Source organism: Megalobrama amblycephala, linkage group LG19 (genome assembly GCF_018812025.1).
Source record: "Megalobrama amblycephala isolate DHTTF-2021 linkage group LG19, ASM1881202v1, whole genome shotgun sequence".
Classification (NCBI taxonomy): domain Eukaryota; kingdom Metazoa; phylum Chordata; class Actinopteri; order Cypriniformes; family Xenocyprididae; genus Megalobrama; species Megalobrama amblycephala.
Genome location: NC_063062.1, coordinates 21,336,380 through 21,363,415, shown reverse-complemented (window position 1 = coordinate 21,363,415; position 27,036 = coordinate 21,336,380). Strand labels below are relative to the sequence as shown.

Below are 27,036 nucleotides of genomic sequence, written 5' to 3'. Positions count from 1 at the left end.
CAATGTTTTTGTTTACTTCAATCAGCTCAACAGTTGCATCTTCTGTCTGCAGCTTCTGTGCTGATTAATTTATGTTTCTCATGTGTTTTCCATCCTTGAGAATCTGTTTTGACAAATCTGTTCATAAGTGTACGGAAGGCGCGGAGGAGTTGGCATTGGGTGAATTTGTTGAGATTTGTTCGTGTGAGTGCGCCTGTTGTAAATTTGGCAGGTTGGTTTAGCAGACAATCTTCTTTCAACTCTAAGAACAGAACTAACTGACACTGCAAAGCGCAGCACAACCCTAAAATGTCTACTATTAAAGTCTGAGTCTCAGGTAGATATTTTCTATACAGGTAAAGCTGTTCAGGTGGCAGTCCAAATTTTTGAACCAAGGGTTCCTTGTGGATTTTCCTATGGGGTTTATTATGGCATTTTTAGATTTACATTTACATTTACATTAAATTTATTCATTTGGCAGACGCTTTTATCCAAAGCGACTTACAAGTGAGGAATACAACAAGCGAGTCGTCATGACGAGGCAAATAGACAAGAAGTGCTCATAATACAAGTTATAGGCAGTGCTCAGATTATCCTAAGATACAATAGAGAGGGATTAGAGGAAGTGAAAGGATAGGAGTAAGAAGTTTTTTTTGTTTTGTTTTTTTTTTAAGATGAGGTTAAGTGCTCACGAAAGAGATGGGTTTTCAGCTGTCAGATTTATGAGTAAAATATGGTCTTTGGTAAACATAACTAGAAAATGCTTGGACATTTTGTTCTACAGTATGCACACAGTTATTCCCCAAACATGTACTTGTTTGTTGTGTATGATTTGTACTATGTATATGTGAGCCTTTTACCTAAAACAATTTTCTATCACTGGTTGATAGACAATAAAGTTTTTGAATCTTTGAATCTTGAATCATGTTTATTAAAAAATAACTAAATGCTTGACGAATTGGACAACCACTGCAGTTCTACAGCAACTTGTTAGCAACTTTCAAAATTCACCTTATTTGGTTGTATGATTTTTGTCTAATTTTTGTGGGGAAAACCATCCAAAAATCCAAATTAATAAATAACAATTTAAATGGGGAAAGACTGAAATCTCCAAAACAAATTAGGCTAAAAACGACCAGTATTTCTCTGTCTGGCCCAGTTTATGTCCTTACTATAGTAAACAAACTATCAAAATAGAGCATTTTAACTGAAAGAAGAGATGTCCTACTGCAGCCACATTGACAATTATGATCTCACATTTATATTTCAATGCTTTCTCTTTGCCTTATAGTGTCTCCTTCTCTCTTTCTGTTTGTCAGCAGGTCAAAGGCTGAACCCAGTGCTGTGGATCTCCATGAGTAACCAGACTGAGCTCCCTACTGCCCCTTCATGCCTCTGTCAGTTCCTTGACGCCCACCTTTCACCCTCTATCTCCCCACCTGACCGTTACACCTCCTCAATCTTCTTCCCTTAAATGATGTGGTTCGCGATCCGTGCTCTGCTCCTGGTGATGCTGGGTGCCGAGATCTTGCTTTCCAGCGGAGACTCTCCCCGCAGAGAAATTAAGATCGATGGGGACCTGGTTCTGGGAGGCCTCTTCCCCATCCATGAGAAGGGCATCGGCATGGATGAATGTGGCCGGATCAACGAAGACCGTGGCATCCAGCGGCTTGAGGCAATGCTCTTCGCCATAGATCAGATCAACCAGGATGTAGGTCTGCTACCGGGCGTGGCTTTGGGCGTCCACATCTTGGACACATGCTCGAGGGACACCTATGCTCTGGAACAGGCTCTGGAGTTCGTCAGGGCCTCGCTTACAAAAGTGGATGATACAGAGTTCATCTGTCCCGATGGTTCCTACGCACTTCAGGAAGACAGTCCACTGGCCATAACTGGTGTCATTGGGGGATCTTTTAGCAGCGTCTCCATACAGGTTTGATACAGTCAATTTGAGCTAAAATGGTTATGAACAATACACAAAAAGTTTGAAATAACTGAGTTAATGAGAAAAGCCTTGCTAAATTTAACTAAACCAAAAATTAATTGGTTGGAATGTATTTGCACATGCTTATCAGACCACATGCATCAGCCTATTTTATCACAGTATTAAAAATAATACTACACTATATTTCTACATAAGACCTAAACAATTGTACAATTTTTACACTGTAATGCAGAAATTGTGATGCGGTCAATAAATCATAATAACAAATGTTGCGATTAATAAGAAAAACTATGCAATCAATAAGTCATGACAACTGCAACTGCATGTTTTTACATTACTTTGACTCATCAAAATAAGCAATAATATAAGATTCAACCCATTTTTTTTTAAGTCAGTTTAATGTAATTTAAGTTGAAATTACTTATACAGCCAAGTTGATTGTACTTAAAAAAAAATTAAGGCAGCAATTTTTTTACTGTGTGGGTTTTTTTTAGATGGATTTTGGATTTTGCTGATAATGATTTAATTTGATTGGTAACAGCCATAATGTATAGGCTAGTATTAATTTTTATTTCTTCAGGTCTTAAAAAGCCTTAAATTTGACTTTAAAAAATGTGCAGCAACCCTGAAACCCCCCAAAGGATTCTATAAATATCGCGATATATCGATATTGTGAAATGTTTTGGCCACAATAACTGTGGTGTGAAAAATCTAATATCGTGACAGCCCTACTTTGTAGCATAACCTCCCTTTCAAATTAATTTTTTGAGCACAGCTAAACCTCTTTTATTTGTGTACAGTTTGAATTCATTACTTTTACTGAATTATTTGCAGGTTCGGCTTTATGAATCACAAATCTGCTCTTTACCCTCCAGAAGCCCACTTCTGAACAACACCACAGCTCTTTTCCCGACCAACTATGAAGAACCCAATTCATTATTTAGAGGGCCGCCCTCAAATAAAACTCTGCACCACCCCCATTTCCATTCTTCGCCCCTGTAAATCCAGTTTGCTCTTTCCTTTCCTCATGTACGTGCACGGATTAGCACTGCGGCTATGCTATTGTGTGTGTTGTGCGTTGTTGCTTTCTAGTATCACTGGTGACAGAGCCATTGGAATTTGCATAATTTTGCATAACCCTCTCCCCATTTGTGGCTCAGCAAAAGCTGACTTCCTCTATCAGTTCCAAAATCCGTAATCTGTCTAACCCTCCTTTCTTTTCCCTCTCTCTGTCTTTTTCTTGTTCTCTGTCAATCCTTTCCCCCGTTACTCTGCAGTTTTATCTAGCGATATTGCTCTGTTTCTGACAAAGAGCTAGGAGAATTGTGACCTCACAGTGGTCTCTCTTTAGATAACCATTGTTATCCATTGCTCTCCTTTCATCCCCAACGACTGGGCATTGTTTTTCTCTCACGACACTGCCTGTTGTTTGGCAATCCTGCCTCCCTCCCTCTGGCAAACTCTCTCTTGAGATTCTGTATACACTTCTGTCCCTTATTCCTCCATATTCTTTTAAGTTACATAATCTCAGAGTTAAAAAGGATAAAGTAAGGTTACTTTCCATTGAACTGAAAAAAAAAAAAAAAAAAAGGGTAATTTTTTTTCTTTTTTGGGGGACTCCTCTCAGTAAACAAAGTTTAGACTGCTTTTTCTTTACATCCTCAGATAGTTTGTTTCCAGCTTTCCATGTTTTCACTGTCATGTGTTAGAGGGCACTAATACGCATCTTCTGAAAGAGTACATCATCTCTGGATCAAAACACAGACAAAAATGAAGCAGAAACAAGTGATAAAAGCACGTTGTAACCTTTGGGAAAAATAACATGATTTTTCTCAAAAAAGCTGGCGGGGAAAGAGTTAAAGCAAACATAAATTACTGTTCACAACCCATTTTATGTCCATAATGTTAAGTTCAAAAGCCTGGGGTCAGTAAGATTTTTTTTTTTTAATGACAGAAATGAATACTTTCTATTTATCAAAGAATCCTGAAAAATGCATCATGAAAACATATTAAGCAGCACAACTTTTTTCAACATTGATAATAATAAGAAATATTTCTTTCTTATTTCTTTATTTTTTAATAAATGCAGCTTTGATGAGCATTAGAGACTTCTTTCAAAAACATTTAAAAATCTTACAGGCTCCAAACTTTTAAATGGTTCTGCCCTTTTTCCTTTTTCTCATTGAATAAAAGGGTGTTACATACCAGACTGAAGACGACAGAATGCAAGTTTGCTAAAACATTCAAAATAAGACCAAAAGCATGCGCTATGAATGCACTGATCATGCTGACATAAAACTTGATTTATTAATCAATATTTATTTCATGTTCACTTTAACTTCTACTTACACCTGAAAATCAACAAAATGACAGCAACTCTTTTTTTGAGCATTTAGCAAACATTCATTACGTTCATTTGTAGAGTATATCTGTTAGCATCCCAAAACAAGTGTTGTTCTAGCTAAGATTTAAATAATTGTGCATGTCAGTGTTGTGCAGCAAAGAAGACATTATCCTCTGCATTTCTGCACAATTAGCGTGGAGTTGTGTGATATGGAAGAGCCAAGCTGAAAAAACATTTCCATGCTGCTCAGCCTTGCTGAGCCTGTCTGTGTCCTCTTAATTGGGCTAATGTGGCTTGATCTAATCAAATGACTAAAAAAAGAATATTTTATGTATCATAGTCTTTGGATAATTAATTCATAAGTTGCTGACTTATTGATCGAAAGGGTTTGTAATGCAATACTGTATATGTTTGTGTGTGTGTTCCTCCCAGGTGGCCAACCTGCTGCGGCTATTTCAGATCCCTCAGATCAGCTACGCCAGTACCAGTGCCAAACTCAGCGACAAAACCCGCTACGACTACTTCGCACGCACCGTCCCTCCAGACTCCTACCAGGCCAAGGCCATGGCGGAGATCCTGCGTGCCTTCAACTGGACCTACGTTTCCACTGTTGCCTCCGAAGGTGACTACGGAGAGACAGGAATCGAAGCCTTTGAACAGCAAGCCCGTTTGAGAAACATCTGCATCGCTACTTCGGAAAAAGTGGGGCGATCAAGTGCGAAACGGTCTTCGTACGAGGCGGTGGTCCGTCAGCTTCTACAGAAGCCCACAGCCCGTGTAGCCGTGCTTTTTTTGCGTAGCGACGATGCTCGAGAACTCATCGCGGCCGCCGCACGCCTCAATGCATCGTTCCTCTGGGTAGCAAGTGACGGCTGGGGGGCGCAAGAGAGCATCGTCAAAGGGAACGAATTCTCGGCAGACGGGGCGATCACGCTGGAGCTAGCAGCTAATCCTTTACCAGAGTTCAACCGCTACTTCCAGAGCCTCACGCCCTTTAATAATCATCGCAACCCATGGTTCAAAGACTTCTGGGAGCAAAAGTTTCAGTGTTCATTGGGCGGGCCTTCGGCAGCAGGGGCGGGAACCCCAAAGCCACCTTGTGACCCAGAATTGGCTGTGGACAGCTCAAATTTTGAGCCAGAATCAAAGATTATGTTTGTCGTAAATGCCGTGTATGCCATGGCGCACGCCTTGCACCGAATGCAACGCACTCTTTGTGCCAACACCACACGCTTGTGCGATGCCATGCGCAGTATTGATGGCAGGAAACTCTACCGGGACTTTCTGCTTCACGTCAACTTTAGAGGTAACCTGCTTCGCTTTGTTTTTCTTCTAGCGGTTTCTCTCTGACTAGTACTGTAAGAGTTTACGGCATTTGCCGCGTATCTGTGTCACACTGTGGTTCTGAAAAGACAGGTTTACAGGCTCTGTAATTAGAGACACTGTGTGTCTTGATTGCGACTTGGAGAATGAGGCAGGAGTCAAGCGTCTTCTGTCAGCGTCGCTGAGAGCTCGGCTTTGACTGACAGCTGAAGGAGAGAGAGGCAGGTAAAAATAAACTATGTAAAAGTGCTCAGCATGCTCAGGTTGGCGTGGCAAGTAGATGGGATTAAGCCACACTTATCTGTAGCTATGCACAAACACATTTAAAGATAAACTCACAGAGAGCAAGAGCAAACGATAGCTAGAAGTTTGGGGAGGAAAAGATGCAGAGAATTTGACTACGCCAAACAGAGAAGATAGGAACAACAACACAATTACATTATACGTAAGACGTGCATAACAAATACATAGGGGATAATGTAGAAATGCAAAATAAACCTCGATAGGGTAATCAGGACAGAGTGGTCAGAGTGGTCTTATATCATCATGAAGGGGGTTATTTTGCAATAATTACCAGCAGACCATGCATAATTTTGTTGATTACATGACTACTTACCAAATAAATAAATAAATGGACATTAAATATTAATCTGAGTTGAAATATCATAATGTGAGAAAAGAAAGATTCTCACCAAGCCTTCATTTGTGTATGTATATATATATACACTGCCCTCCAGAAGTCCTAGAAAAGTGGGGTTTTGGACAATATTGGCATGAATCCTTTTTAATTTGTGATAATTTTGCACTGATAAGGGACAACACAAACTATGAAAACATAATTTATTATATAAACAGTTTATACATAGAAAAAAACTTACATTTAGCTATCTGACCTAAACTGGGCTCTAATTAGTTCATTGTATTCTAAACTTAATTGGCAATCAATTGTTGAAGCTATTAAGGTGTGCTGACCCAAAAATCTTTTACAAACCTGGGCCAAATTTAAACCAGTAACCAGGCATCACAGCTGGCAAAGGGGCATATCTGACTTTGACATGTATATATTGCCATTATTATGTAATCAAAATGACAATTATTATTGCTAGTCTTCAATGATAATGTCAAGTTGCTTTAATGTATTTGCACCAAAAAAAAGATAAGGATTTATGCTGATATCGTTGGGGTATTTCCAAACTTTTGGAGGGCAGTGTATATATATAAACCTCTCACATCAACACATTAATTTTTGCTTAAATCAAACTGACTGAACAGCCTTAATAGCAGCACTTTATTGTCGGATGCTGAAATTAGCAAAAAATAAAAAATAAAAAATTCTACATCAAAAATAGTGCCACACAACCTACATGGTATATCAAACTACTATGGTATTACCATCCAATACTATCTCTATACCGCCACAATACTTTTTGTAAGTACAGTACATATGTGTGCATGTGTATGTATGAAAGGCAGAGCTAGAGAGGGAGGTAGCGCTAGTTTCACGCACAGAACAGAGAGAAATACACAAAGACAGATGGAAAAAGTGAGTGAGAGAGAGAGAAAGATCAGGCAGATAAAATGACGGGAGAGAGGTTGAGTGGGCTGGTACGCATCAGCAGAAGAACATTCTCTTTGAAGTTCACCATCTTCATTTTTCAAGCGCAGAATCAAAGACGTGTGGGGTTTGCTGTCTGGGGCGATTGAGAGGGAGGCAGGAGGCAAGCCATGCAGGAGAAAAGGAGGAAAAAACGTCATCATCATCATCATCATGCAGACAGAGGAGATGGAGGTAGAGAGAAAGAGAGAGAGACAGAAAAGACAGAATGGAGGAGCTTGTGGAGTGAGAATGATTGTAGATGTGCTTGGAATCAAAAGAAGGATGTTGGTATGGATGGATGGATAGAAGATGGAAGAGATGAGAAGAGAAGCCCAAAAGGATTTACAGTTCATATTCTCCTCCCTATGGTGAAGAATTAAGTCCCTCTGTGCTTTCCAGCATTCTGACTCGCAAAGTTCACACAGCTAGCCCTTCTCTAGCTCTCACACTAGCTTTTGGTGCAGCCCCGATTCCGTTTGTCATTGGTTTGGTTGGGTTTCAGAACTAGGATGCTTTTACTATTTTGTATGACCAGTGGCAGCCCATTTACATTTGATATTAAAGGAGACCTATAATATAGATGTAATATAAGTCTCTGATGTCTCCAGAATGTGTCTGTGAAGTTTCAGCTCAAAATACCCCACAGATCATTTATTATAGCTTGTCAAATTTGCTCCTATTTGGGTGTGAGCAAAAACACACAATTTTTGTGTGTGTCCCTTTAAATGCAAATGAGCTGCTGCTCCCCGCCCGCTTTCCAGAAGAGGGCGGAGCTTTAACAGCTCACGTTTCGGTTGCTCAACAACAACAAAGCTGGCAAATCTCACACAGCCAAAATGACGATTGTCAGTAACGTGTTCAGCCTTACATTGTTCAAACCGGAGTCAGACACTGATGGAGAGAAAGTTACAACTTTTAGAATGCATCTGGATGTTTCTGAACGGTTAGTGGATAAATTTATGTAGTTCCTGTGGAGGTAATTCAGCTCATCGACTAGCATGTGCCATCATGTTAATCTTTTGTGCAAATCTAGAGTTGAATTGACCCTCGTTTGTGAAGCAGTCTGGCGTAAAATTACGGCATGGCAACGACACTCTACTACAAAAACTCTTCCTTTTCTCTAAAGCAGCCCAACATGGCCTCACCCCCTTTGTTGTGTGTTTTTTGGGGGCAGGGTTTATGTACATTTTAGGGTTAGTGATGTCACTAACCTGGGAAGAAGCTCGTTGTAGTCTTTAAACAGCGAATTCTTTGAAAGAAAATATCTGCCTTTGCACTGAACTTTGAGCGTTGTATCTTTGCAGATGTTGTTTATGCTCAAACAGCAACATTACACACTAAATAAAGTAAAAAAAAAAAAAGAAAAAAAAAGTGAAATCCTAATCAACCACTCCTTTATCATTTGCTCTGTTCCAAAACCTATTGATATGGGAGCTTGAAATAGAGTCTGTTCATTAAAGGGATAGTTCATGCACTTACTCACCCTCATGTCATTGTAAATCTGTGACTTTCTTCTGTGGAATACAAATTAATATTTAAAGGTGCCGTAGAACGTCTTTTTAAAAGATGTAATATAAGTCTAAGGTGTCCCCTGAATGTGTCAGCTCAAAATACCCCTTAGATTTTTTTTAATCAATTTTTTTAACTGCCTATTTTGGGGCATCATTAAATATGAGCCGATTTAGGCTGCGGCCCCTTTAAATGCTCACGCTCCCCGCCCACGGAGCTCGCGCTTGCCTTTAACAGCATAAACACTGTTCACACAGCTAATATAACCCTCAAAATTGTTCTTTACAAAGTGTTCGTCATGCAGCATGTCTAATCGCGTAAGTATGGTATTTATTTGGATGTTTACATTTGATTCTGCAGGAGTTTGATTGTGCTCCGTGGCTAAAGCTAACATTACACACTGTTGGAGAGATTTATAAAGAATGAAGATGTGTTTATGAATTATACAGACTGCAAGTGTTTAAAAAATGAAAATAACGACAGTCTTGTCTCCGTGAATACAGTAAGAAACGATGGTAACTTTAACCACATTTAACAGTACATTAGCAACATGCTAACGAAACATTTAGAAAGACAATTTACAAATATCACTAAAAATATCATGATATCATGGATCATGTCAGTTATTATTGCTCCATCTGTTATTTTTCACTGTTGTCCTTGCTTGCTTACCTAGTCTGATGATTCAGCTGTGCACATCCAGCCCTTGTGTAATGCCTTGAACATGAGCTGGCATATGCAAATATTGGGGGCGTACATATTAATGATCCCAACTGTTACGTAACGGTGTTATGTTGAGATTCACCAGTTCTTCGGAGGTCTTTTAAACAAATGAGATTTATATAAGAAGGAGGAAACAATGGAGTTTGAGACTCACTGTATGTCATTTCCATGTACTGAACTCTTGTTATTTAACTATGCCAAGATAAATTCAATTTTTAATTGTAGGGCACCTTTAATAGAATTAATTAGAATTTCTAAAAATAAAAATTAATTTAAAACAAATAATAAAAAACTTCATTAAACAAAGATACTAAAAAAAACACTGTTCTGTGGAATATAAAAGACTGTATTTTGTGAAATGTCTCAGTGTGTAATTGGCAAACATCTCATCTGATTATTTGTGATCGAATCACCTAAAGATGCATGTTAATACCAGGTGTACCATCTACTCCACAACCCTGAAAAATATTCCACCACCTTCTGGAACGTTCCTCCAGCAGGAACTGTTTATGGTTTATTGCATGCTAAAAGTGTTAGAAGTGGTTAGCTGGATGTCACAAAGTGCTATTCACAGACAGCTCCTCTTGTCAGTGGTGTTGTGTAAAAACCTTACCCTCTGCGTCAGAGTGTTTCTGTGCTGCGAGGAGCCTGTCACATCTCCAAGAGCCTGACTCCTCGAATACCCTAACACACTGTGGCAACATGCCGTTGCTATAGCAATTAGGTCGCCACATGGCATCAAGTGGTGAGGTAATCCAGTAGGGTTACAGGGGGGTGTTCTGTCAACTGAGAGAAAAAGAAAGCAAGTAAGATAGAGGGATGCAGTGCTTCTATTGAGTCACACTCATTTAGACACTAAGCACAAACACACACTTGTAGATATTAGCCCTCATATTCCAAAACCGCATGATTTGCCTTGCTTTCTACTACCTTCTAAAGTAACATCGTATCCAAAATTTAATCTCATAAGTGATATATCTGGAGCTCTGGAGAAACTGTACGCACCAGAAATAGCGCTCCCAGTTACGTGGCTACACGTGAACCGTTTGTAATCAGTCAAACTGAAGCTTTAGCCTATATGGGCTTGTACACTTTTTTGTAATGTTTTTTTTGGTTTGTTTTTTAAAAATAGCAATTTTGTAAGTGTCACATATTGAAAAGTTCAAGAAACAAACAGTGCTGCATAACACCTGGCATATGCTGTTTTCTGCTGGGTAAGTTAAAAAATCACTATTGCTAAAAGTATTACTGTAAGCTATTTTAAATACTGTAAGCCATTTTTTAAATGACAAAGCACTAACACAAAAATGTGTGTGTGCCCTATATATATATATATATATATATATATATATATATATATATATATATAGGGTTGTCAATAGATTAAAAATTGTAATTGCGATTAATCGCACCCTTTTGTGGGATTAATCACAATTAAACGCACATTTATCGTGCAATTAAGCATACGTCATTTATCATGTTTAACACATTTGTTATGTCATCAACTGCTATATGTAAAGTAAACTATCAGATTGAAGGGTGATTCTCACAAAACTTTATTTTCTGCAAGTTTTTTTCAATGCAAATTTAGCTGCCTTTCTAAAAAGGACACTTGAAGACTCCAAAAGAACACCAACTAACCAAATGATATAAAGAGTCCAAATAATTCATCATTTTATGCACACCAAAACACCCATGAAGAAAAAAAAAACACTGCAGAACAAAACTTTTCAGAATTCAGAGTACAGTATGTGTACAGTGCAACAACAAAGAGCTTGTTTAGAGCTGTTTTTAAGATGGTTTACATTTTAGATGTCAAGTTGCGCTACTGAGCAGATGGAGATGCCAAAAAAAAAAAAACCTAAACCATCCGCCTTGACCTGACTGCATCCAACCTGACTGCATGCATCCACTGATATGCTAATTTGATGCTCATGAAAAAACAACAACAAAAAAAAACAGTTGTGCGTTGTGCTGCTTAATATTTTTGTAGAAACCATGATACTTTTTTTCAGGATTCTTTGATGAATATAATGTTCAAAAGAACAGCATTTTTATTGCAAATTTAAATCTTTTGTAACAGTATAAATGTCTTTAATGTCACTTTTGATCAATATAATAAGTTGATTATGAAGATGAAAAGAAAAGAAAAAAAAACTTTTGAATGGTGGTGCAGGTATCTAGAGGGCAGCATCATTCTGCTACTAACCTTTTGGAGCAGTCTTCTTCATGTCGGGAACTCCTATGACGCTTCAAAATGCTGTCTAGGTAGGCAGCTCGCTAAAATTTAGAAAAGAGCTATTGAGACACACACACACACACACACAATAGGATATTTGTGTTTTTCCTTTTCTCAGACACTTTCAACCCACACACCATGAAACAAAACAATCGCTCGTCCGCCCACCATCGCCACACAAACACACACACTGAATGCTGAGATTTAACCATCACCTCCATCTGCAGCCACTAGATCACTTACAACTAATTAGCCGCCTTTCAAATTCACAGATCTGGAGTAAATATTTATCATGCCTCACAACAATAGATTATCATTTTAGCAATGGTGTATTTTCGGAACAGCAAAAGCGATTGACACTGAGAAGATATAGAAGTTTTCACCTTGGTTACATTCTTAACACACACACACACACAACATAATACATTATGAAACAAAGTCATCGCTCATCCAACCACCATTAACACGGAGACACACACACATTGAAACAGCACCACAGAAAGAAGAGCTTGTGTATTTGCTGTTCTATGGAAGATTTATTGTCATGTAAACAGCGATGTGGGAAAGCATGGATAGCATCTCTGCACTCAATGATACAAAATTTGACAACACTGTGTCCAAACTGCTGTACATTTATATAGCTGGAAAAAGTTGTGGATAGAGGTGGTAAACCATAAGCAAATCTCGAGTCTGCAGTACACACAAATGACAAGACAGAAGCTCACCTTGTGCAAACTGTCCTGCTAAGAATCAAGTAATGTTATGGTACAAAAAAAAGTGCCTTGTATTACTTATTTCCCTCCAAGAAAAGAAAATTCTGATTTACAGATCTCGCCCCCCATTAACTACCATAGTAGGAAAAAAATACTATGATAGTCAATGGCGGGCGAGATCTGCTTGGTTACAAACATTCTTCCAAATATCTTCCTTTGTGTTCAGCAAAACAAAAATTTTTATACAGGTTTGGAACAACTTGAGGGTGAGTAAATGATGACAGAATTTTCATTTTTGGGTGAACTATCCCTTTAAATAGTGATATGATCACTTTGTATAATGAACAGAGCGATATTTAAGTCGCTATTCACTCTCAAATCAAATGAAATTATTGATCAACTCATGTATAGGTACACACACGAACCAATGAGGTTTAATGTTACTAATGGGTAACACATTTTCATTTGGACTCTGTATGCATGTAGTTGAGTTAAAAATACAAAAATGCATTTAAAAAGAATTTAAAAAGTCTTACATTTAATTTGATTAAACATACAGGTACTCTGGGTGAAAAAGAACCTTAGTGACTGGCAACCTTATGCATGTTTCTGCAAGGTTCTCTGACTTTCACTTTGCAAAATAATTTATTGTCATATCATTGTTGAGTCATTTACAAGTCCAAGTAGAGTCCTGAGTCATTGGTCCAAGTCATTTTCTTTATTTAGTCAAGCAAGTCATAAATCCTTAAATGTGCAACTCGAGTCAAGTAATGTAACTGTAGTCTCCCCCCTCTGCTATCTACTCACGACACACCTCTTTATCGTTTCTTTCTGCTCTCCCTTTCTCTGTGAAGAAGCTCTTCAAACTGTCAAACTCAGCTGTGCGTGTGTCTGCGGATGTGTGTGTGTCCTTGACGGAGATGCTGTATCTGAATGGCGACTGTCAGTTGCATAGGTATGCACAGCAGAGATATGTTGTTTTTAAACCTTGAATTTTGGAAATGTCTCAGATGCCAGACTGACATGTTGTGGTACCTGAGAGTCAAGCGGATCATGCTCAGCGGTGATGTCACATTGCCAGTTCTCCATGTCTCTGTCAAAACAGAAAATAACGTTACCATGGGCTTAAAGTGTAACTAGCAAGCGTATATTACCTGAGAGAGAGACAGAAAGAGAGACAGCACAAGTTGCTACAATGAAAAAAATTAATCAATCGGAAGTAAGGCTGCCAAGTTATCAAGCTCTGATGAAGGACATCTCATTTTAAAGGTTACCTATTATGCCCCTTTTTACAAGATGTAATATAAGTCCCAGGTGTCCCCTGAATGTGTCTGTGAAATTTCAGCTCAAAATACCCCATAGATTTTTTATTATACCATGTTTTAACTTCCTATTTTGGGTGGGAGAAAAAAAATGCACTGATTTGGTGTGTGTACCTTTAAATGCAAATGAGCTCTTGCTCCCTGCATCCAAACTCTGTTTCCAATTCAATGATGCATAAACTATGGAAGCCCGTTTCCGCCACAGTTGAGTAAAAAAATATAATTCTGTAAGTCATAATAATGAGATGATTTTCTTGTAATAATGACTTAGTTTCTCATAATAATGAGAAACTTTCTCGTAATAATGATTTAACATCTCATAATAATAAGAAACTTTCTCGTAATAATGACTTAACATTTCATAATAATGAGAAACTTTCTCATAATGAGAAACATCTACGCATGCGCAGAGCAGCGGAGCAGTGACACGCTAGCGACATCCGCTGGTCAAATGCGAGAACTTCGCAACCATGGCACATTCTGCAAAAGTGTAATCTATAATATCATTAAATAAATAACATTATTGATAAATTATCAGTAGCCTATATGAGACGGGATATAGTCACCATTTGTAACATTCATTTGTATTTTTGTTTATGAACAAGCAGAAACACAGAGTGGTGATCCATGGATTTCAAACAGATAGAGGAATGATAAGACAGCACACACCTACATATCCAACTCTGTTAAAGAACGCTTCACCTGGAAAGCTGTCTTTTGCATACATTCTAATGAGTTATAAACATCTTAAAAGGTGTTTTCTGTAGGAAATATCACTGGAATGGAGGTTTATGACTGGCCAAGTGCTTTAGGACCCGGTTTATATTAGAAAAGTTTTCCAGCGCCTATGTAGGTAAACCTGCACATCAAATAGCCGAGACTCATCCGCGAAATACGTGTTAAAGTTGACACATAAACCCACACATTTTATAAAGACGTTGCACTTAAACTAAACGAATAAATGTCATATTCCTAAATTAATCTGATAGTTTTGTAAGCCGTCGCGTTCATGCAGCAGTTTCCACCGTTACCACGGAAACCACTTTGCGTTCGTGCGCATGTAAAAGTATTGAAAATATATTGATAATTTATAACTGATGTTATTTAATGATACTACAGACTGCACTTTGTATAAACAGAAGTGCACGAAAGCAGGAGGTGCCATGTATGCTGTTCTCATTATTATGACTTACAGAATTATTTTTTTTACTCAACTGTGGCGGAAACGGGCTTCCATAATAAACAATACAGGAGAAGCTCACACAGCAAATAAAAATCTCTGTCCATGATACATCATATCAGATCCCATAGGTATGGCATATTTTGTGGATGTTTGCTAACATTTGTTTCTGAATGAGTTTGATAGCATGCTGTGCGGCTAACATGGCTAAGTTGCACACTGTTGGAGAGACTCAATAAGAATGGACATGCATTTATGAATTATACAGACTTGGTTAAAAATTAAAATAATGACAAGGCTCTGGTCTCTGTGAATACAGTAAGAAACAATGGTAACTTTAGCCACATTTAACAGTACATTAGCAACGTGTTAACGAAACACGTTTATAGGCATTAAAAGATCAGTGATAATGTTTACATAGAGACATATCATGAGCTCAGGGATGGTCGTTTTTGAGTGCTGCTGTCCTGTAGAGTTTTGCTCCGACCCAACTCACCTTCCTTCACGTAGCTTTAGTAATTCAATTGTGACATTCAATTGTGTTTGATCATGGTTGTAGCTAAACTGGACAGCTGCACTCCAGGACCAGTGTTACTGGTAACAAACAATGTTGTCGCTTGCGAAAACAAAATGCCGGTGCCATGGGCAGAAACATACAGATTCAGGGGGTGGTAATATTATAATAAGATCCCCTTCCTATCGCACAAGGGGAGCGAAATCTGAACGGCTTTTTTTTTTACATGCTTGCAGAGAAAGGCTTACCAAAAAAGTTACTGGGTTGTCCATTTTCACATTTTCTGGTTTGGAAGATGCACCGGGGACCTGATTATAGCACTTAAACATGGAAAAAGTCAGATTTTGATGATATGTCCCCTTTAAAGGATCCTTGGAAGGCAGCCTTCGTTTCGCACCCTTCATTCGGCTATTTTGAAGGACGCATCAAGTGTATCCTTCATGTCCTACAATCACCCACAATCCTTTGCACACATTCCAAATCATGAAAAAGAATTATTAGAAAATGAATCGAGACTGAGCTCGCCCAATTTCACCAAGTAATGCAAGACAAAAAATAATAATTATTGTGGAGATGAAGGCATTATGATTTTTGTTTGTTTTGTTGTAAATTAATCACATAATGCTAAACTGTATGTAATGTAAACCACTGGGAGACCACAGATGGATGTCATTAACAGTTCTGCATTAATAGAAAGTCAGTTAATATAAAGCTCTTTAATATAAAATATTCTTCAAATTATAAGTTAGTTTTTGCACCGTGACCATAAACATTTATGATGCAGCCATGCACACTTACTAGACCGTCTCATTCTAGCATTTAATGCTGAGGAGGACTATGGCCTACAAGCCTCCAAAGGTCTGGACTAGGACGGACACTGCCTCACTAGGATGCAGCCTTCTGACTGAGAAGTACCTTTAGGCACTGTCCCAAATGGAACCCTAATAAGCCCTCGCAATCTTCTTCCGAGTCCACACTTTGATGACGTAATGCCACTTTGACTGTCGGCTATAAGTCTGCTGCAGAACATCGAAGGCGCATGTTGTCCGCACTTGTTGCCTACTGGCATAACCTGCAAAAAAGTCATTGAATAATCCCCATGCACAGACAAGCAGAAATTAAAATAATAAAAAAAAAGGTTTTAAAATATTTTTTTTTTCCTTCAAACTAAATAAGTGCATGACACCTGATATCAACTACATTGATTTGAACTACATTGATAGATACAATTGATGATTTTTATGCCTTAATGTGTCAAAACAACTGTTAACAACTTTGTGAATCCCCTACAGAGAAAGATCCCCTACAGAGAATTGCTCTTCTTACACAGGTTAAACTTATCTAGCCAGTCTTGTGCAATCTGTTCAGATCAATTGAGCTATTTTAAGGCACCGTCAGACTACAAGCCTGATTTGATTGATTTACTGCATCTGTGTCTAAAGCATCCCATGACAAAACATGCAAACATCTGTCAAGGATGCACAGAGATATTGTGATTGACACAGACAGACAGATAGACAGACAGACAGACAGAGACAGACAGATACATATCCCATCAATCAGATTGTCTCTGTGAAAGTATTTGTTCCACAAATGGTATGTCCATATCCTTGGAGGCTCAGAGCAAGCTAATTAACTGCAATTAGTGTTTGTAACGGGTAATTATATTACAGTTATCCTGTTACCATATGTTGATTATTTAATTCAGGGGTGTGCTCGGCATCTGCCACCAATGAGGGATGATTAGACATTATCGAGGTCGGTTGCCTGCCATCAAATCGTAGAATGAACAGATGAGCTACGAAAAAATTAACTATGGGCCACATAAGGTTAATATGATCCAGCGCACGATGAAGTCCTTGAATACACCAAGATGTTTGTGGATTTCATTGCACCTCAGCTGCATGTGTGGGGGGAGTGGGGGGGGGGGGGTCTGTGAGTGCATGGGTGTTGACATTGACGTTATCTTTGTGAATGATGAGGTTCATAACTTCTAACCTGTTTTCCTTATCTGATGAATCATCATCCAGCTGCAAGCTTTCAGAGACCCTCTGAGCAATTACACCATGCAGAGAAAACGTACTGCAGGTTTTGCTGTAGCCAACTATTTGTGTGTTTACATATAATTAAAATGACAAAAGTAGTTAAATAACATGGTATTACCATTATTTTTAAGATGGACAGAACGATAGAATGATAGATAAATAGTCAATATAGACGATCGATAGATAGATCAATTGATATCCACAACTTCAAAATTCTCATTTTTTTCTCTGGCCACTATAGAAAAATAATCACTTGTACAAACAGTAGTGACAGTTTCACCATCATCCCTTGAGGGACATTTTCTTCTTGTCTTTTCTTTCGGTTCACAATATATCATTCTCCCCGAGGCCAAAACTCAAGACAGAAGCATCAGCTCCTCTGTGCTCATTTGCCCATGTCTTATTTTGCAATGTGCTGACCAAGGACGCTTCCTCCCAGAGCCCCAAGCTACACTACAGAGGTGTGTGGGAGACTTCATATGAGCGATAAAACCAATACCTAGCACATAAACCCTGACAAAAAACAGCCCGATTCCCTCTCAAACCCTTGATACGTTCTCTGCTTGAAGTCGGATGGCATTGTGTAGTCATTTTGTTTAGAGATTTGATGATACTTTTCTTTGCCTGCTTCATGAGCCTGCAGCCGTTCACGTACTTACTGATAATAACCAAAGACAGTCATAAAGGGAACTATCTGTTCTTGAGTTAATGTATTTCATCCCACTTAATATGTGTGAATTAACTTCTCCCCCTCTTTCTCGTACTCTCTCTCTAGCTCCATTCTCCTCTGTCGGCTCGGAGAATCAAGTAAAATTTGACGCACATGGTGACGGAATGGGCCGCTACAACATCTTCAACTACCAGAGAGTGCCAGGCAGTGACAAGTTCACTTATGTCCAGGTCGGAGAGTGGGCGGAGATTCTTTCTCTAAACGAGGGCTTGATCGGCTGGCCAAGGGGAGCAGACGTGCCCACGTCTCAGTGCAGCGATCCTTGCGCTCCTAATGAGATGAAGAAGATGCAAGCGGGTGAATACTGCTGCTGGATTTGCACTCCCTGCGAGCCCTATGAATACCTGCCAGATGAGTTCACATGCATGCCCTGCGCATCTGGCCAGTGGCCCCGTCCTGACCTGACCGGATGCTACGACCTTCCTGAGGACTACATCATGTGGGAGGATGCTTGGGCCATCGGGCCCATCTCAATTGCATGCGTTGGCTTCATCTGTACCTTAATGGTCTTCATCGTTTTCATTCGACACAACGACACGCCGCTGGTCAAAGCATCCGGTCGCGAGCTGTGCTACATCCTGCTGCTTGGTGTCTTCATGTCGTACGTCATGACTTTCATATTCATCGCAAAACCGTCACCTATCGTGTGCACGCTGAGGCGGTTAGGCCTTGGTACCTCGTTTGCAGTGTGCTACTCTGCCTTGCTCACGAAGACCAATCGCATCGCTCGCATCTTCAGCGGCGTGAAGGAGGGAGGGGCTCAGCGACCACGCTTCATCAGTCCCAGCTCACAGGTGTTCATCTGTCTGTCATTGATCTCAGTGCAGCTCTTGTTAGTTTCCATCTGGCTACTGCTGGAAGTTCCCGGTACGCGGAGATTCACCACACCGGAGAAACGTCAGACTGTCATTTTGAAGTGTAACGTAAGGGACTCTAGCATGCTGCTCTCGCTAAGCTACAACGTGGTTCTGGTGGTCCTCTGCACAGTCTATGCCTTCAAGACCCGCAAATGTCCAGAGAACTTCAATGAGGCCAAGTTCATCGGATTCACCATGTACACCACCTGCATCATCTGGCTGGCCTTCCTGCCCATCTTCTACGTCACCTCCAGTGACTACAGGGTACGTCTGACACTAAAATTCTGTAAGATTCAAATGAACTGAAATTCATATAATTGCAATAAGTCTGACTTTTAAAGGGATGTTTTAAATTCTGTCACCATTTACTCACGCTGTTCCAAAACTGTATGACTTATTTTCTTCTACGAAACATAAAAATTCCAGTTTTTATTTTTGTCCATACAATGAAAGACAGTGGCCTCCAAGGTTGTTTAGACCACAACATCAAAGTATCTTATTTGTTCTGCAATGAAACAACGACAGAATTTTAATTTTCGGGTGAACTTTCCCTAGAAAAGTAAGGTTTGTCAAGACAAAGCTTGAATGATAACTTGAGAAAGCCTTACAGAATGATAACTTACTTGAATGATAACTTGAGAAAGTCTTCAGCCTTACAAAGAGATCTATAAGATTAGAAATAAGATTTAGATGACTTGACTTTAAATATAGTGCTCATTTAATGCTAAAATATGGCCTAATTTTTAATTATTTATTGTTTTAAAAAAAGTGTAAAAATTTAAAAATCAATAAAGACTGTAAAAATCTGTACTTAAAACTGTAAACTTATTCTCTATTCTCTCTCTCTCTCTCTTTCTCTCTCTCTCTCTCTCTCTCTCTCTCTCTCTATATATATATATATATATATATATATATATACACACACACACCAATCAGGCATAACATTATGACCATCTTCCTAATATTGTGTTGGTCCCCCTTTTGCTGCCAAAACAGCCCTGACCCGTCGAGGCATGGACTCCACTAGACCCCTGTAGGTGTGCTGTGGTATCTGGCACCAAGATGTTAGCAGCAGATCATTTAGGTCCTGTAAGTTGCGAGGTGGGGCCTCCATGGATCGGACTTGTTTGTTCAGCACATCCCACAGATGCTCGATTGGATTGAGATCTGGGGAATTTGGAGGCCAAATCAACACCTCAAACTTGTTGTTGTGCTCCTCAAATCATTCCTGAACCATTTTTGCTTTGTGGCAGGGCGCATTATCCTGCTGAAAGAGACCACAGCCACCAGTGAATACCGTTTCCATGAAAGCGTGTACATGGTCTGCAAAAATGCTTAGGTAGTTTGTACGTGTCAAAAGTAACATCCACATGGATGGCAGGACCCAAGGTTTCCTGCAGAACATTGCCCAAAGCATCACACTGCCTCCGCCAGCTTGCCTTCTTCCCATAATGCATCCTGGTGCCATGTGTTGCCCAGGTAAGCGACGCACTCGGCCATCCACGTGATGTAAAAGAAACCATGATTCATCAGACCAGGCCACATTCTTCCATTGCTCCGTGGTCCAGTTCTGATGCTCACGTGTCCACTGTTGGCACTTTCAGCGGTGGACAGGGGTCAGCGTGGGCACCCTGACTGGTCTATGCAGCCACATACTCAACAAACTGCGATGCGCAGTGTATTCTGACAACTTTCTATCAGAACCAGCATTAACTTCTTGAGTAATTTGAGCTACAGTAGCTCGTCTGTTGGATTGGACCACACAGGCCGGCCTTCGCTTCTCACATGCACCAATGTGCCATTTTTGACCCTGTCTCCGGTTCACCACTGTTCCTTCCATGGATCACTTTTGATAGATACTGACCACTGCAGACCGGGAACACCCCACAAGAGCTGCAGTTTTGGAGATGTTCTGACCCAGTCTTCTAACCATCACAATTTGGCCCTTGCCAAACTCGCTCAAATCCTTATGCTTGCTTGCTCACTTCACCTGTCAGTGATCATAATGTTATGCTTCATCGGTATATATTTATTTACACACTACGAATTCAAATTGAATTCAAATCATACTATGAATTCAAATTGAATAAATCCATTCAATTGGCCTGTAGCATATGACTAATTCTTGGAATTATTAAATAATAACTATTCATGTTAATGATTATATTAATAAAACCACCCACAACAACATGCCACTGGGGAACATCTGCCCCAATTCTGAGGGTGGGGGACATGTTTCTTTAACTTTTCACTTTTCATCCATATTTGTTCCAGTACAAATCTAAATGAATTCAACTTCCTTTGGGGTCTGGCCAAATCAATTAAAAATCCAACTCATGAATTTAAAAGTAACCAATTCTTAACTGTATTATGCCCAGTCCTGTCTGACATAAGCAGAAACACTGCTCAAATCAAATGAAAGTACCTGAAGCTAACTGAACACAGCTAGATTTAATCTACTTTAGTGAGAATGAATCAAACTGATCTGAGCTGAAAAGCGGAACCAGAAAAAATCCATTAACATGCAAAACAGACAATGTTGTCTTGTATCCATGCTTGTGGGACCGCAAGACGCCTGCTGTTCGGATAGCTGTTACGTGTATTCAGAATTACACCAAGTAAGCAGAACTGTCAGATAGAAATCTGTTGACAAATTTAAATCTTCAGCAAACACATACCCTCAACAGACAACTTCTCAATAGCTCACTGATGCAACAAATATATAACATCGAGTGATGCAGTGTGACAGTGCCTAAGCGTGTCTATAACCGAGCTTGTCATTCACCACACCAAGTGAATCCAAAGGAAACTTGAAGTACCCAAACAGCATTGCCATAGATGGCCTGCTGACACAAGGAGGAATTCTTGCAGGGAGCTGGACAAAAATGGGTCTTACTAGGCCGCAGTCAATGAAGTGCGAAGAGAGGCTCTTTACTCAAGAGATACGGTCCTCAGAGACTGCTTGCCCACAATGCTGATGCCTATGGAAACGCAGGATAGTTAAAAGAAACAAATCCGAGTGCAAATGCATGCAGCCGTGAGATCAGAGCTACCAACCGACCGAGTAGAACATAACAGAATAAGGACAGCTTTGTAGATGGCTCACACTGATTACACTGCAGAAAATATGAGCAAGACTAATAGAACAGCTAATCGGTTTGCGTATTTTTAGCAGGACATGAACATACGCGAATAGGGAACTTATTTAAACCCGCTGATAAGTCATATTGAGATAAAGGTCTAACTGAAACAGATCATACTGTTCATTTAGCTCTCTGTGAAATCATTCCTTAAGCGGAACAGCGCTGTGTTCCCCCGGGGTTGAGAGATCCCTGTTCAGTTTAGTGTAATATCCATCCTCCTATCCCTTCACTCACAGCGGTGCACCTTGACGGGGGATTGCGGGGAACAACACGAAGATCTAAAACCGGAGTGAGGAAAATTATCTTGCTAATGGGAGACATTCAACTACTTCTAATCAAATGCTATTTACGCAGCACTTTGCTAAATGTCACTGTTATTATACCCCTGTGCTCTACCTCTTTATTAACCAAGGGTTTCTTGATAGTCACAGCTAATAGCTTCTGATTATCAGAATAAATGGGAGTTACCGTAGAGACAATGATGGGTGAGAAATGAATTGTGTTTGTCCTCTGTCTTTCAGGTCCAAACAACAACCATGTGTATATCTGTCAGTCTGAGCGGATTTGTGGTGCTGGGCTGCATGTTTGCCCCCAAAGTCCACATCATCATGTTCCAGCCTCAGAAGAACGTCACCAGTCATCGGTTAAACATGAACCGGTTCAGTGTAAGCGGGCCAGCTACTAGCTACGCATCCCATGGTGAGATCTACACACAAACAAACGGACACTGAAAATTAGATATAAACATTTGAACACTGACTTTTTGTATTACTTTGTCACATTTGTGCCATGGGCAAAAAAAAAAAAATACAGCAAATTGACCCTTCGCCGGGAGTTTGATTGACACACAATCTAACCAATCATAACACAGAATCCGACGTTATGTCTGACAAAGCAGTCAGGAGAGTTAGTAGATTAACGTCGGTGGACATGAACTTGAAAAATGGTGTGTACTGACGTCTTTCTGTGGATGAAACAATATACCTTCTGATGTTCATTCATATTTATTTGATACTATAAATTAACTAGTAGTAAGAGATGATCAATTCAGGAGTCGCTTGAACTGAGGCGCTAAACCGATCTGTCACGACACATTAACGAGCCACAAAACGGTATTTATTGTTTAAATTTCTTTAAAAATTACAAAATTTGAGACTTTGTTTCATATCAAAGGTAACCTGCTCTGTCTTGTCTGTTGACATATTGTCCTCTTTGCCCCGCAATGAATGAGAATATGATGCGTGACGTGAGCGTGGCATTGCTTGTTGGACATAGCAACAGTAACTAAGGCCGTGACGTGAGCGTGGCATGGCTTGTCGGACATAGCAACAGTAACTAAAGAGGGAAGGTCCTTACGAACGGTCAATTGTGTGACTTACTGAGGAGAGATCTTCTATTTATTGATCTTTATTGATCTCCATACTTTTCTTTTTTACCTTCAGAATCTCTTATTGGAATTTTAGTAAAATAATTTAACAAACTGAATCAATAAATAAAATATGTATAAATCATGCCACTATTCAGAGAAAAATCAATAAATAAATAAATCAAAATTCTGTACACTACTATCATCAGTTGTCTTATCACTTTTTCGTAATGATTTCCCAGAGTAACCGTTTATTATTTATTCCTGCTTATTACTGTTCTAAGCAATGAGACTTGGCAACTACCTGGGAAACCCTACCAATATGCTTTAACCAGGGTCAAGAGAAAGGACTGGGGCAAAAAAGTAATAAAAAAAAAGCGCTGGATATTGAAAGTGTTGATGCTAAATAAATAAAGTCAGTCTAGAAAGAAAATGTTGCTAATTAATAAAGTAGTTAATTTCTGACACTGGCTTAAACACACTTAGAAATATATAGATATATATACATAGATGCCTAATTTTTCAGCTGTTTCTATGGGTCGCTATACGTAAGCTGTCCGCCATATTGGAATGGTCAAAGTCGGTCTGTAAACATTCGAGAGGAAGTTGACTTTGTGTCTGCAACTGTAGTTAGACACATATATGAATATCTGTATCTGCAATAGACTTCAGCAGATGATTTTGCTAAACTAACATAATAAAATATAATGGCGTCAGCTTACATGACATTTAAAAGTTACCATAGTTTAAAAACCTGTAATATTGAGTTAATACATATAAAAACACAAACCAACACATTCTCACCTGTAAAAGGTTATCCCATTTATTCGGGAATTTTAATCTCGGCGGCTGATATAGTTGATTTTATCATGGTTATGGCATTATGTGTCTAATGTGATAATATATAACATACACAAGCATGCAAAATTGCAACCATGATGGCATGACCCACAAAAAACAAAAAAACAGAAACAGCATAAATGAAGAAAAATGCTGCAAAGCACTTTATTTGTGCTCTAAATAAAAGTGACGCACAAGGCCAACTGGTTGTCAATGTTGAACTTTCTGCAATGCTTACACAGGCGGTTTGTAGTGATTACAGCCCTTTGATATGCCAATTTACACTGAGGATTTTAATGTCAGCATTGTCACACAGAGCAGTTGTGTAAGAGCCCAGAGGAAAGGTGCGGTAGGGAACGGCCGTTCTGCCACTGATGGTGGGTAATAAGCCCATGTGTGTACAGACAACAGCTTCTGCTCTAATGCATTATTCACAAGCACAAAAACAGATCAGGTAAACAGTTTCATCTTTATTTACATTTCATTCGTCTAATAAATAACATGACAGACACTGCAAAGAAGAGAAGACACAGCGCAGAGCAAAGATCACATACAGTCACGCACTAGGAGGGAAAAGAGGGGGAGGGAGGTGATGAGAGGAGAATCAAATGGCGGAAAAGTTGTCGGTAAACTTTGTGAAAAGTTTGTGGTGTCTTTTGAAGTTGGCCATCAGTGGCTGACTGTGTTCAGAGTTGCATTCTAATATACAGTACTATCACTTTTGCTGCGGTATATAGCATGCATGATACACAGTATGTATATTTTTATTATGCATGGAATACCTTGATAAATGATGGCCTACTACTTACCATATGTCAAAAGGTGTAGTATATAACAGAAATTAATAAATAAATGGTAACACTTTACTATAAGGTCTCATTTGTTAATATTAGATAATGTATTAATGAACACATACTAACAATGAGCAATACATTTGTTACAGTATTTCTTAATCTTCGTTAATGTTAATAAAAATCCAGCTGTTCGTTGTTTGTTCATGTTAGTTCACAGTGCATTAACTAATGCTAACAAATACATTTGATTTTTATAATGGATTAGTAAATGTTGAAATTAACATGAACTAATATTAATAAATACTGTAGAAGTATTGTTAATTCTTAGTGCATGTCAACTAATGAAACCTTATTGTAAAGTGTTAATGGCAACAGCCATTATATGTTAAATAAATAAATATATATGTTAAATAAATAAACGGTCAATGTAAAAGAAATGGATAATCACAAAAATATGCATTACTGCATGGTTATGTAATATATAAAACATTTTTGGATTGAATTTAAGTAACACTTTATTTTAAAGTAGTGTAGTTACATATTACTACATGGACTTACTATAGTAATAACAATAAATTATGCATAATTACAACTAACCTTTAACCAAACCCTAGTTGTTAAGACTTAGTTAAATTTGTTACCTGAATTCAAACTGAACTTAAAATGTATAAGTTGACTAATGATTGACTAAACCAACACTAAAATATAAAGTGAAGTTAACTCAATTTATATGAGTTTACAGTACTCATACTTATTGGTTTTAAAACTTAAATGGTTTACGGCAATCAGTTTCGTCAAATGGTTTGAGTTACTGTAATCGGTTTTAAAGTGTAACCGTAACTCTATAGTAAGTACATGTAGTTAACTAATATTACTCAGTACTTATTTGAGTAATTACAATGTAACTACATCACCTTAAAATAAAGTGTAACCTGAATTTTATAACTACATTATGACATATTATACAGTAGTGGCCAAAAGTGATGTCCGGCCTAGGAAAATTGGCATCTTCACCCTTTATTCAAAGACTATAAAAATTGTTATTTGTTAAATTTTGGCCAGGCTGTCATAGACAGAAATTCAAGAGAAAACCAACAAAATTATGGCATAATTTTCTACATATGTATTTTCAAACATCGTATTTTTTGTTCTGAAAACTGCATATATTCACTTCTTAAAAATACAGCTTCAAGTTTCAACAAGAATAAATTCAAAACACCAAATTCAATATTCTAAAATTCAAAACTCAGAAATTCAGATCGAACTGAAAGTAGGTCAGAGGTCCAGGTTCCGGGTTCCACAGGGAAGAGTAGAGGATCTTGGAAAAGTCGAACATTGCATTTTGGCCAATTACAGAGCAACAATAATTCTCAGCATGCGGGACATTTATCTCTGGGGGTCTCTGCTACGCCTATTTGTTTTAGTAAAGTATATTTATTATATTTAGAAGTTATTAGCATGCTTAACAGTCAGACATAACTCTATAATTACTATATTTCTGCTATCGAAGTTGGATGTTAGGCTATTTCACTCGCTGGCATTTTCAGCTCAAGAACATCACAAATGATCATTCAGATATGTGTAACGTAGCAGCCGCGATTATTTCTGCTCAATATCATGCAAATTGTAGGTTTATTAAGGCATTTAAAGGCTAATTCACACTCCAAACTCCAACAAACACCACAAACACAATTGGATGACTGTCGTTTTCATGAAGACAGTGTCATGCCCTGTTAAATAAATAAATAATAATAATTTAAAAAGCAGGGAGCCATTGATCAAACAATGACCCATTTTAAGACTGCACATGGTAAAATAATTTGCTTCACTTGTGGAGTTGTCAGATCAGCCAGGCTCTATTGGTTATCTCTGC

The 27,036-nt window shown here is 38.7% G+C and overlaps 2 protein-coding genes across 4 annotated transcripts in view; one reads left to right on the top strand and one right to left on the bottom strand.

Annotated features, from left to right (window-relative positions):
• elapor2a (endosome-lysosome associated apoptosis and autophagy regulator family member 2a) overlaps positions 1–27,036 on the bottom strand; it is a 77,296-nt gene that overhangs the window by 3,629 nt on the left and 46,631 nt on the right. The window contains exons 23-26 of the transcript XR_007181584.1: positions 16,304–16,460; positions 13,408–13,465; positions 11,630–11,700; positions 10,034–10,206 (exon numbers count right to left, since the gene is read on the bottom strand). The gene's annotated coding sequence lies outside the window, so the exon portion shown is untranslated. The remainder of the gene's footprint in view (positions 1–10,033; positions 10,207–11,629; positions 11,701–13,407; positions 13,466–16,303; positions 16,461–27,036) is intronic.
• Positions 1–27,036, top strand: part of grm3 (glutamate receptor, metabotropic 3) — a 59,496-nt gene that overhangs the window by 28,533 nt on the left and 3,927 nt on the right. Inside the window, exons 2-5 of one of the 3 annotated variants that reach the window (XM_048168393.1) lie at positions 1,302–1,912; positions 4,701–5,574; positions 18,209–19,284; positions 22,685–22,862. In XM_048168393.1, the coding sequence (XP_048024350.1) occupies positions 1,454–1,912; positions 4,701–5,574; positions 18,209–19,284; positions 22,685–22,862 (2,587 nt within the window). In that variant the 5' untranslated portion in view covers positions 1,302–1,453. Of the gene's footprint in view, positions 1–1,298; positions 1,913–4,700; positions 5,575–5,684; positions 6,295–18,208; positions 19,285–22,684; positions 22,863–27,036 lie in introns of those variants that run through there. The other 2 variants (XM_048168392.1, XM_048168394.1) reach the window with 2 other exon arrangements.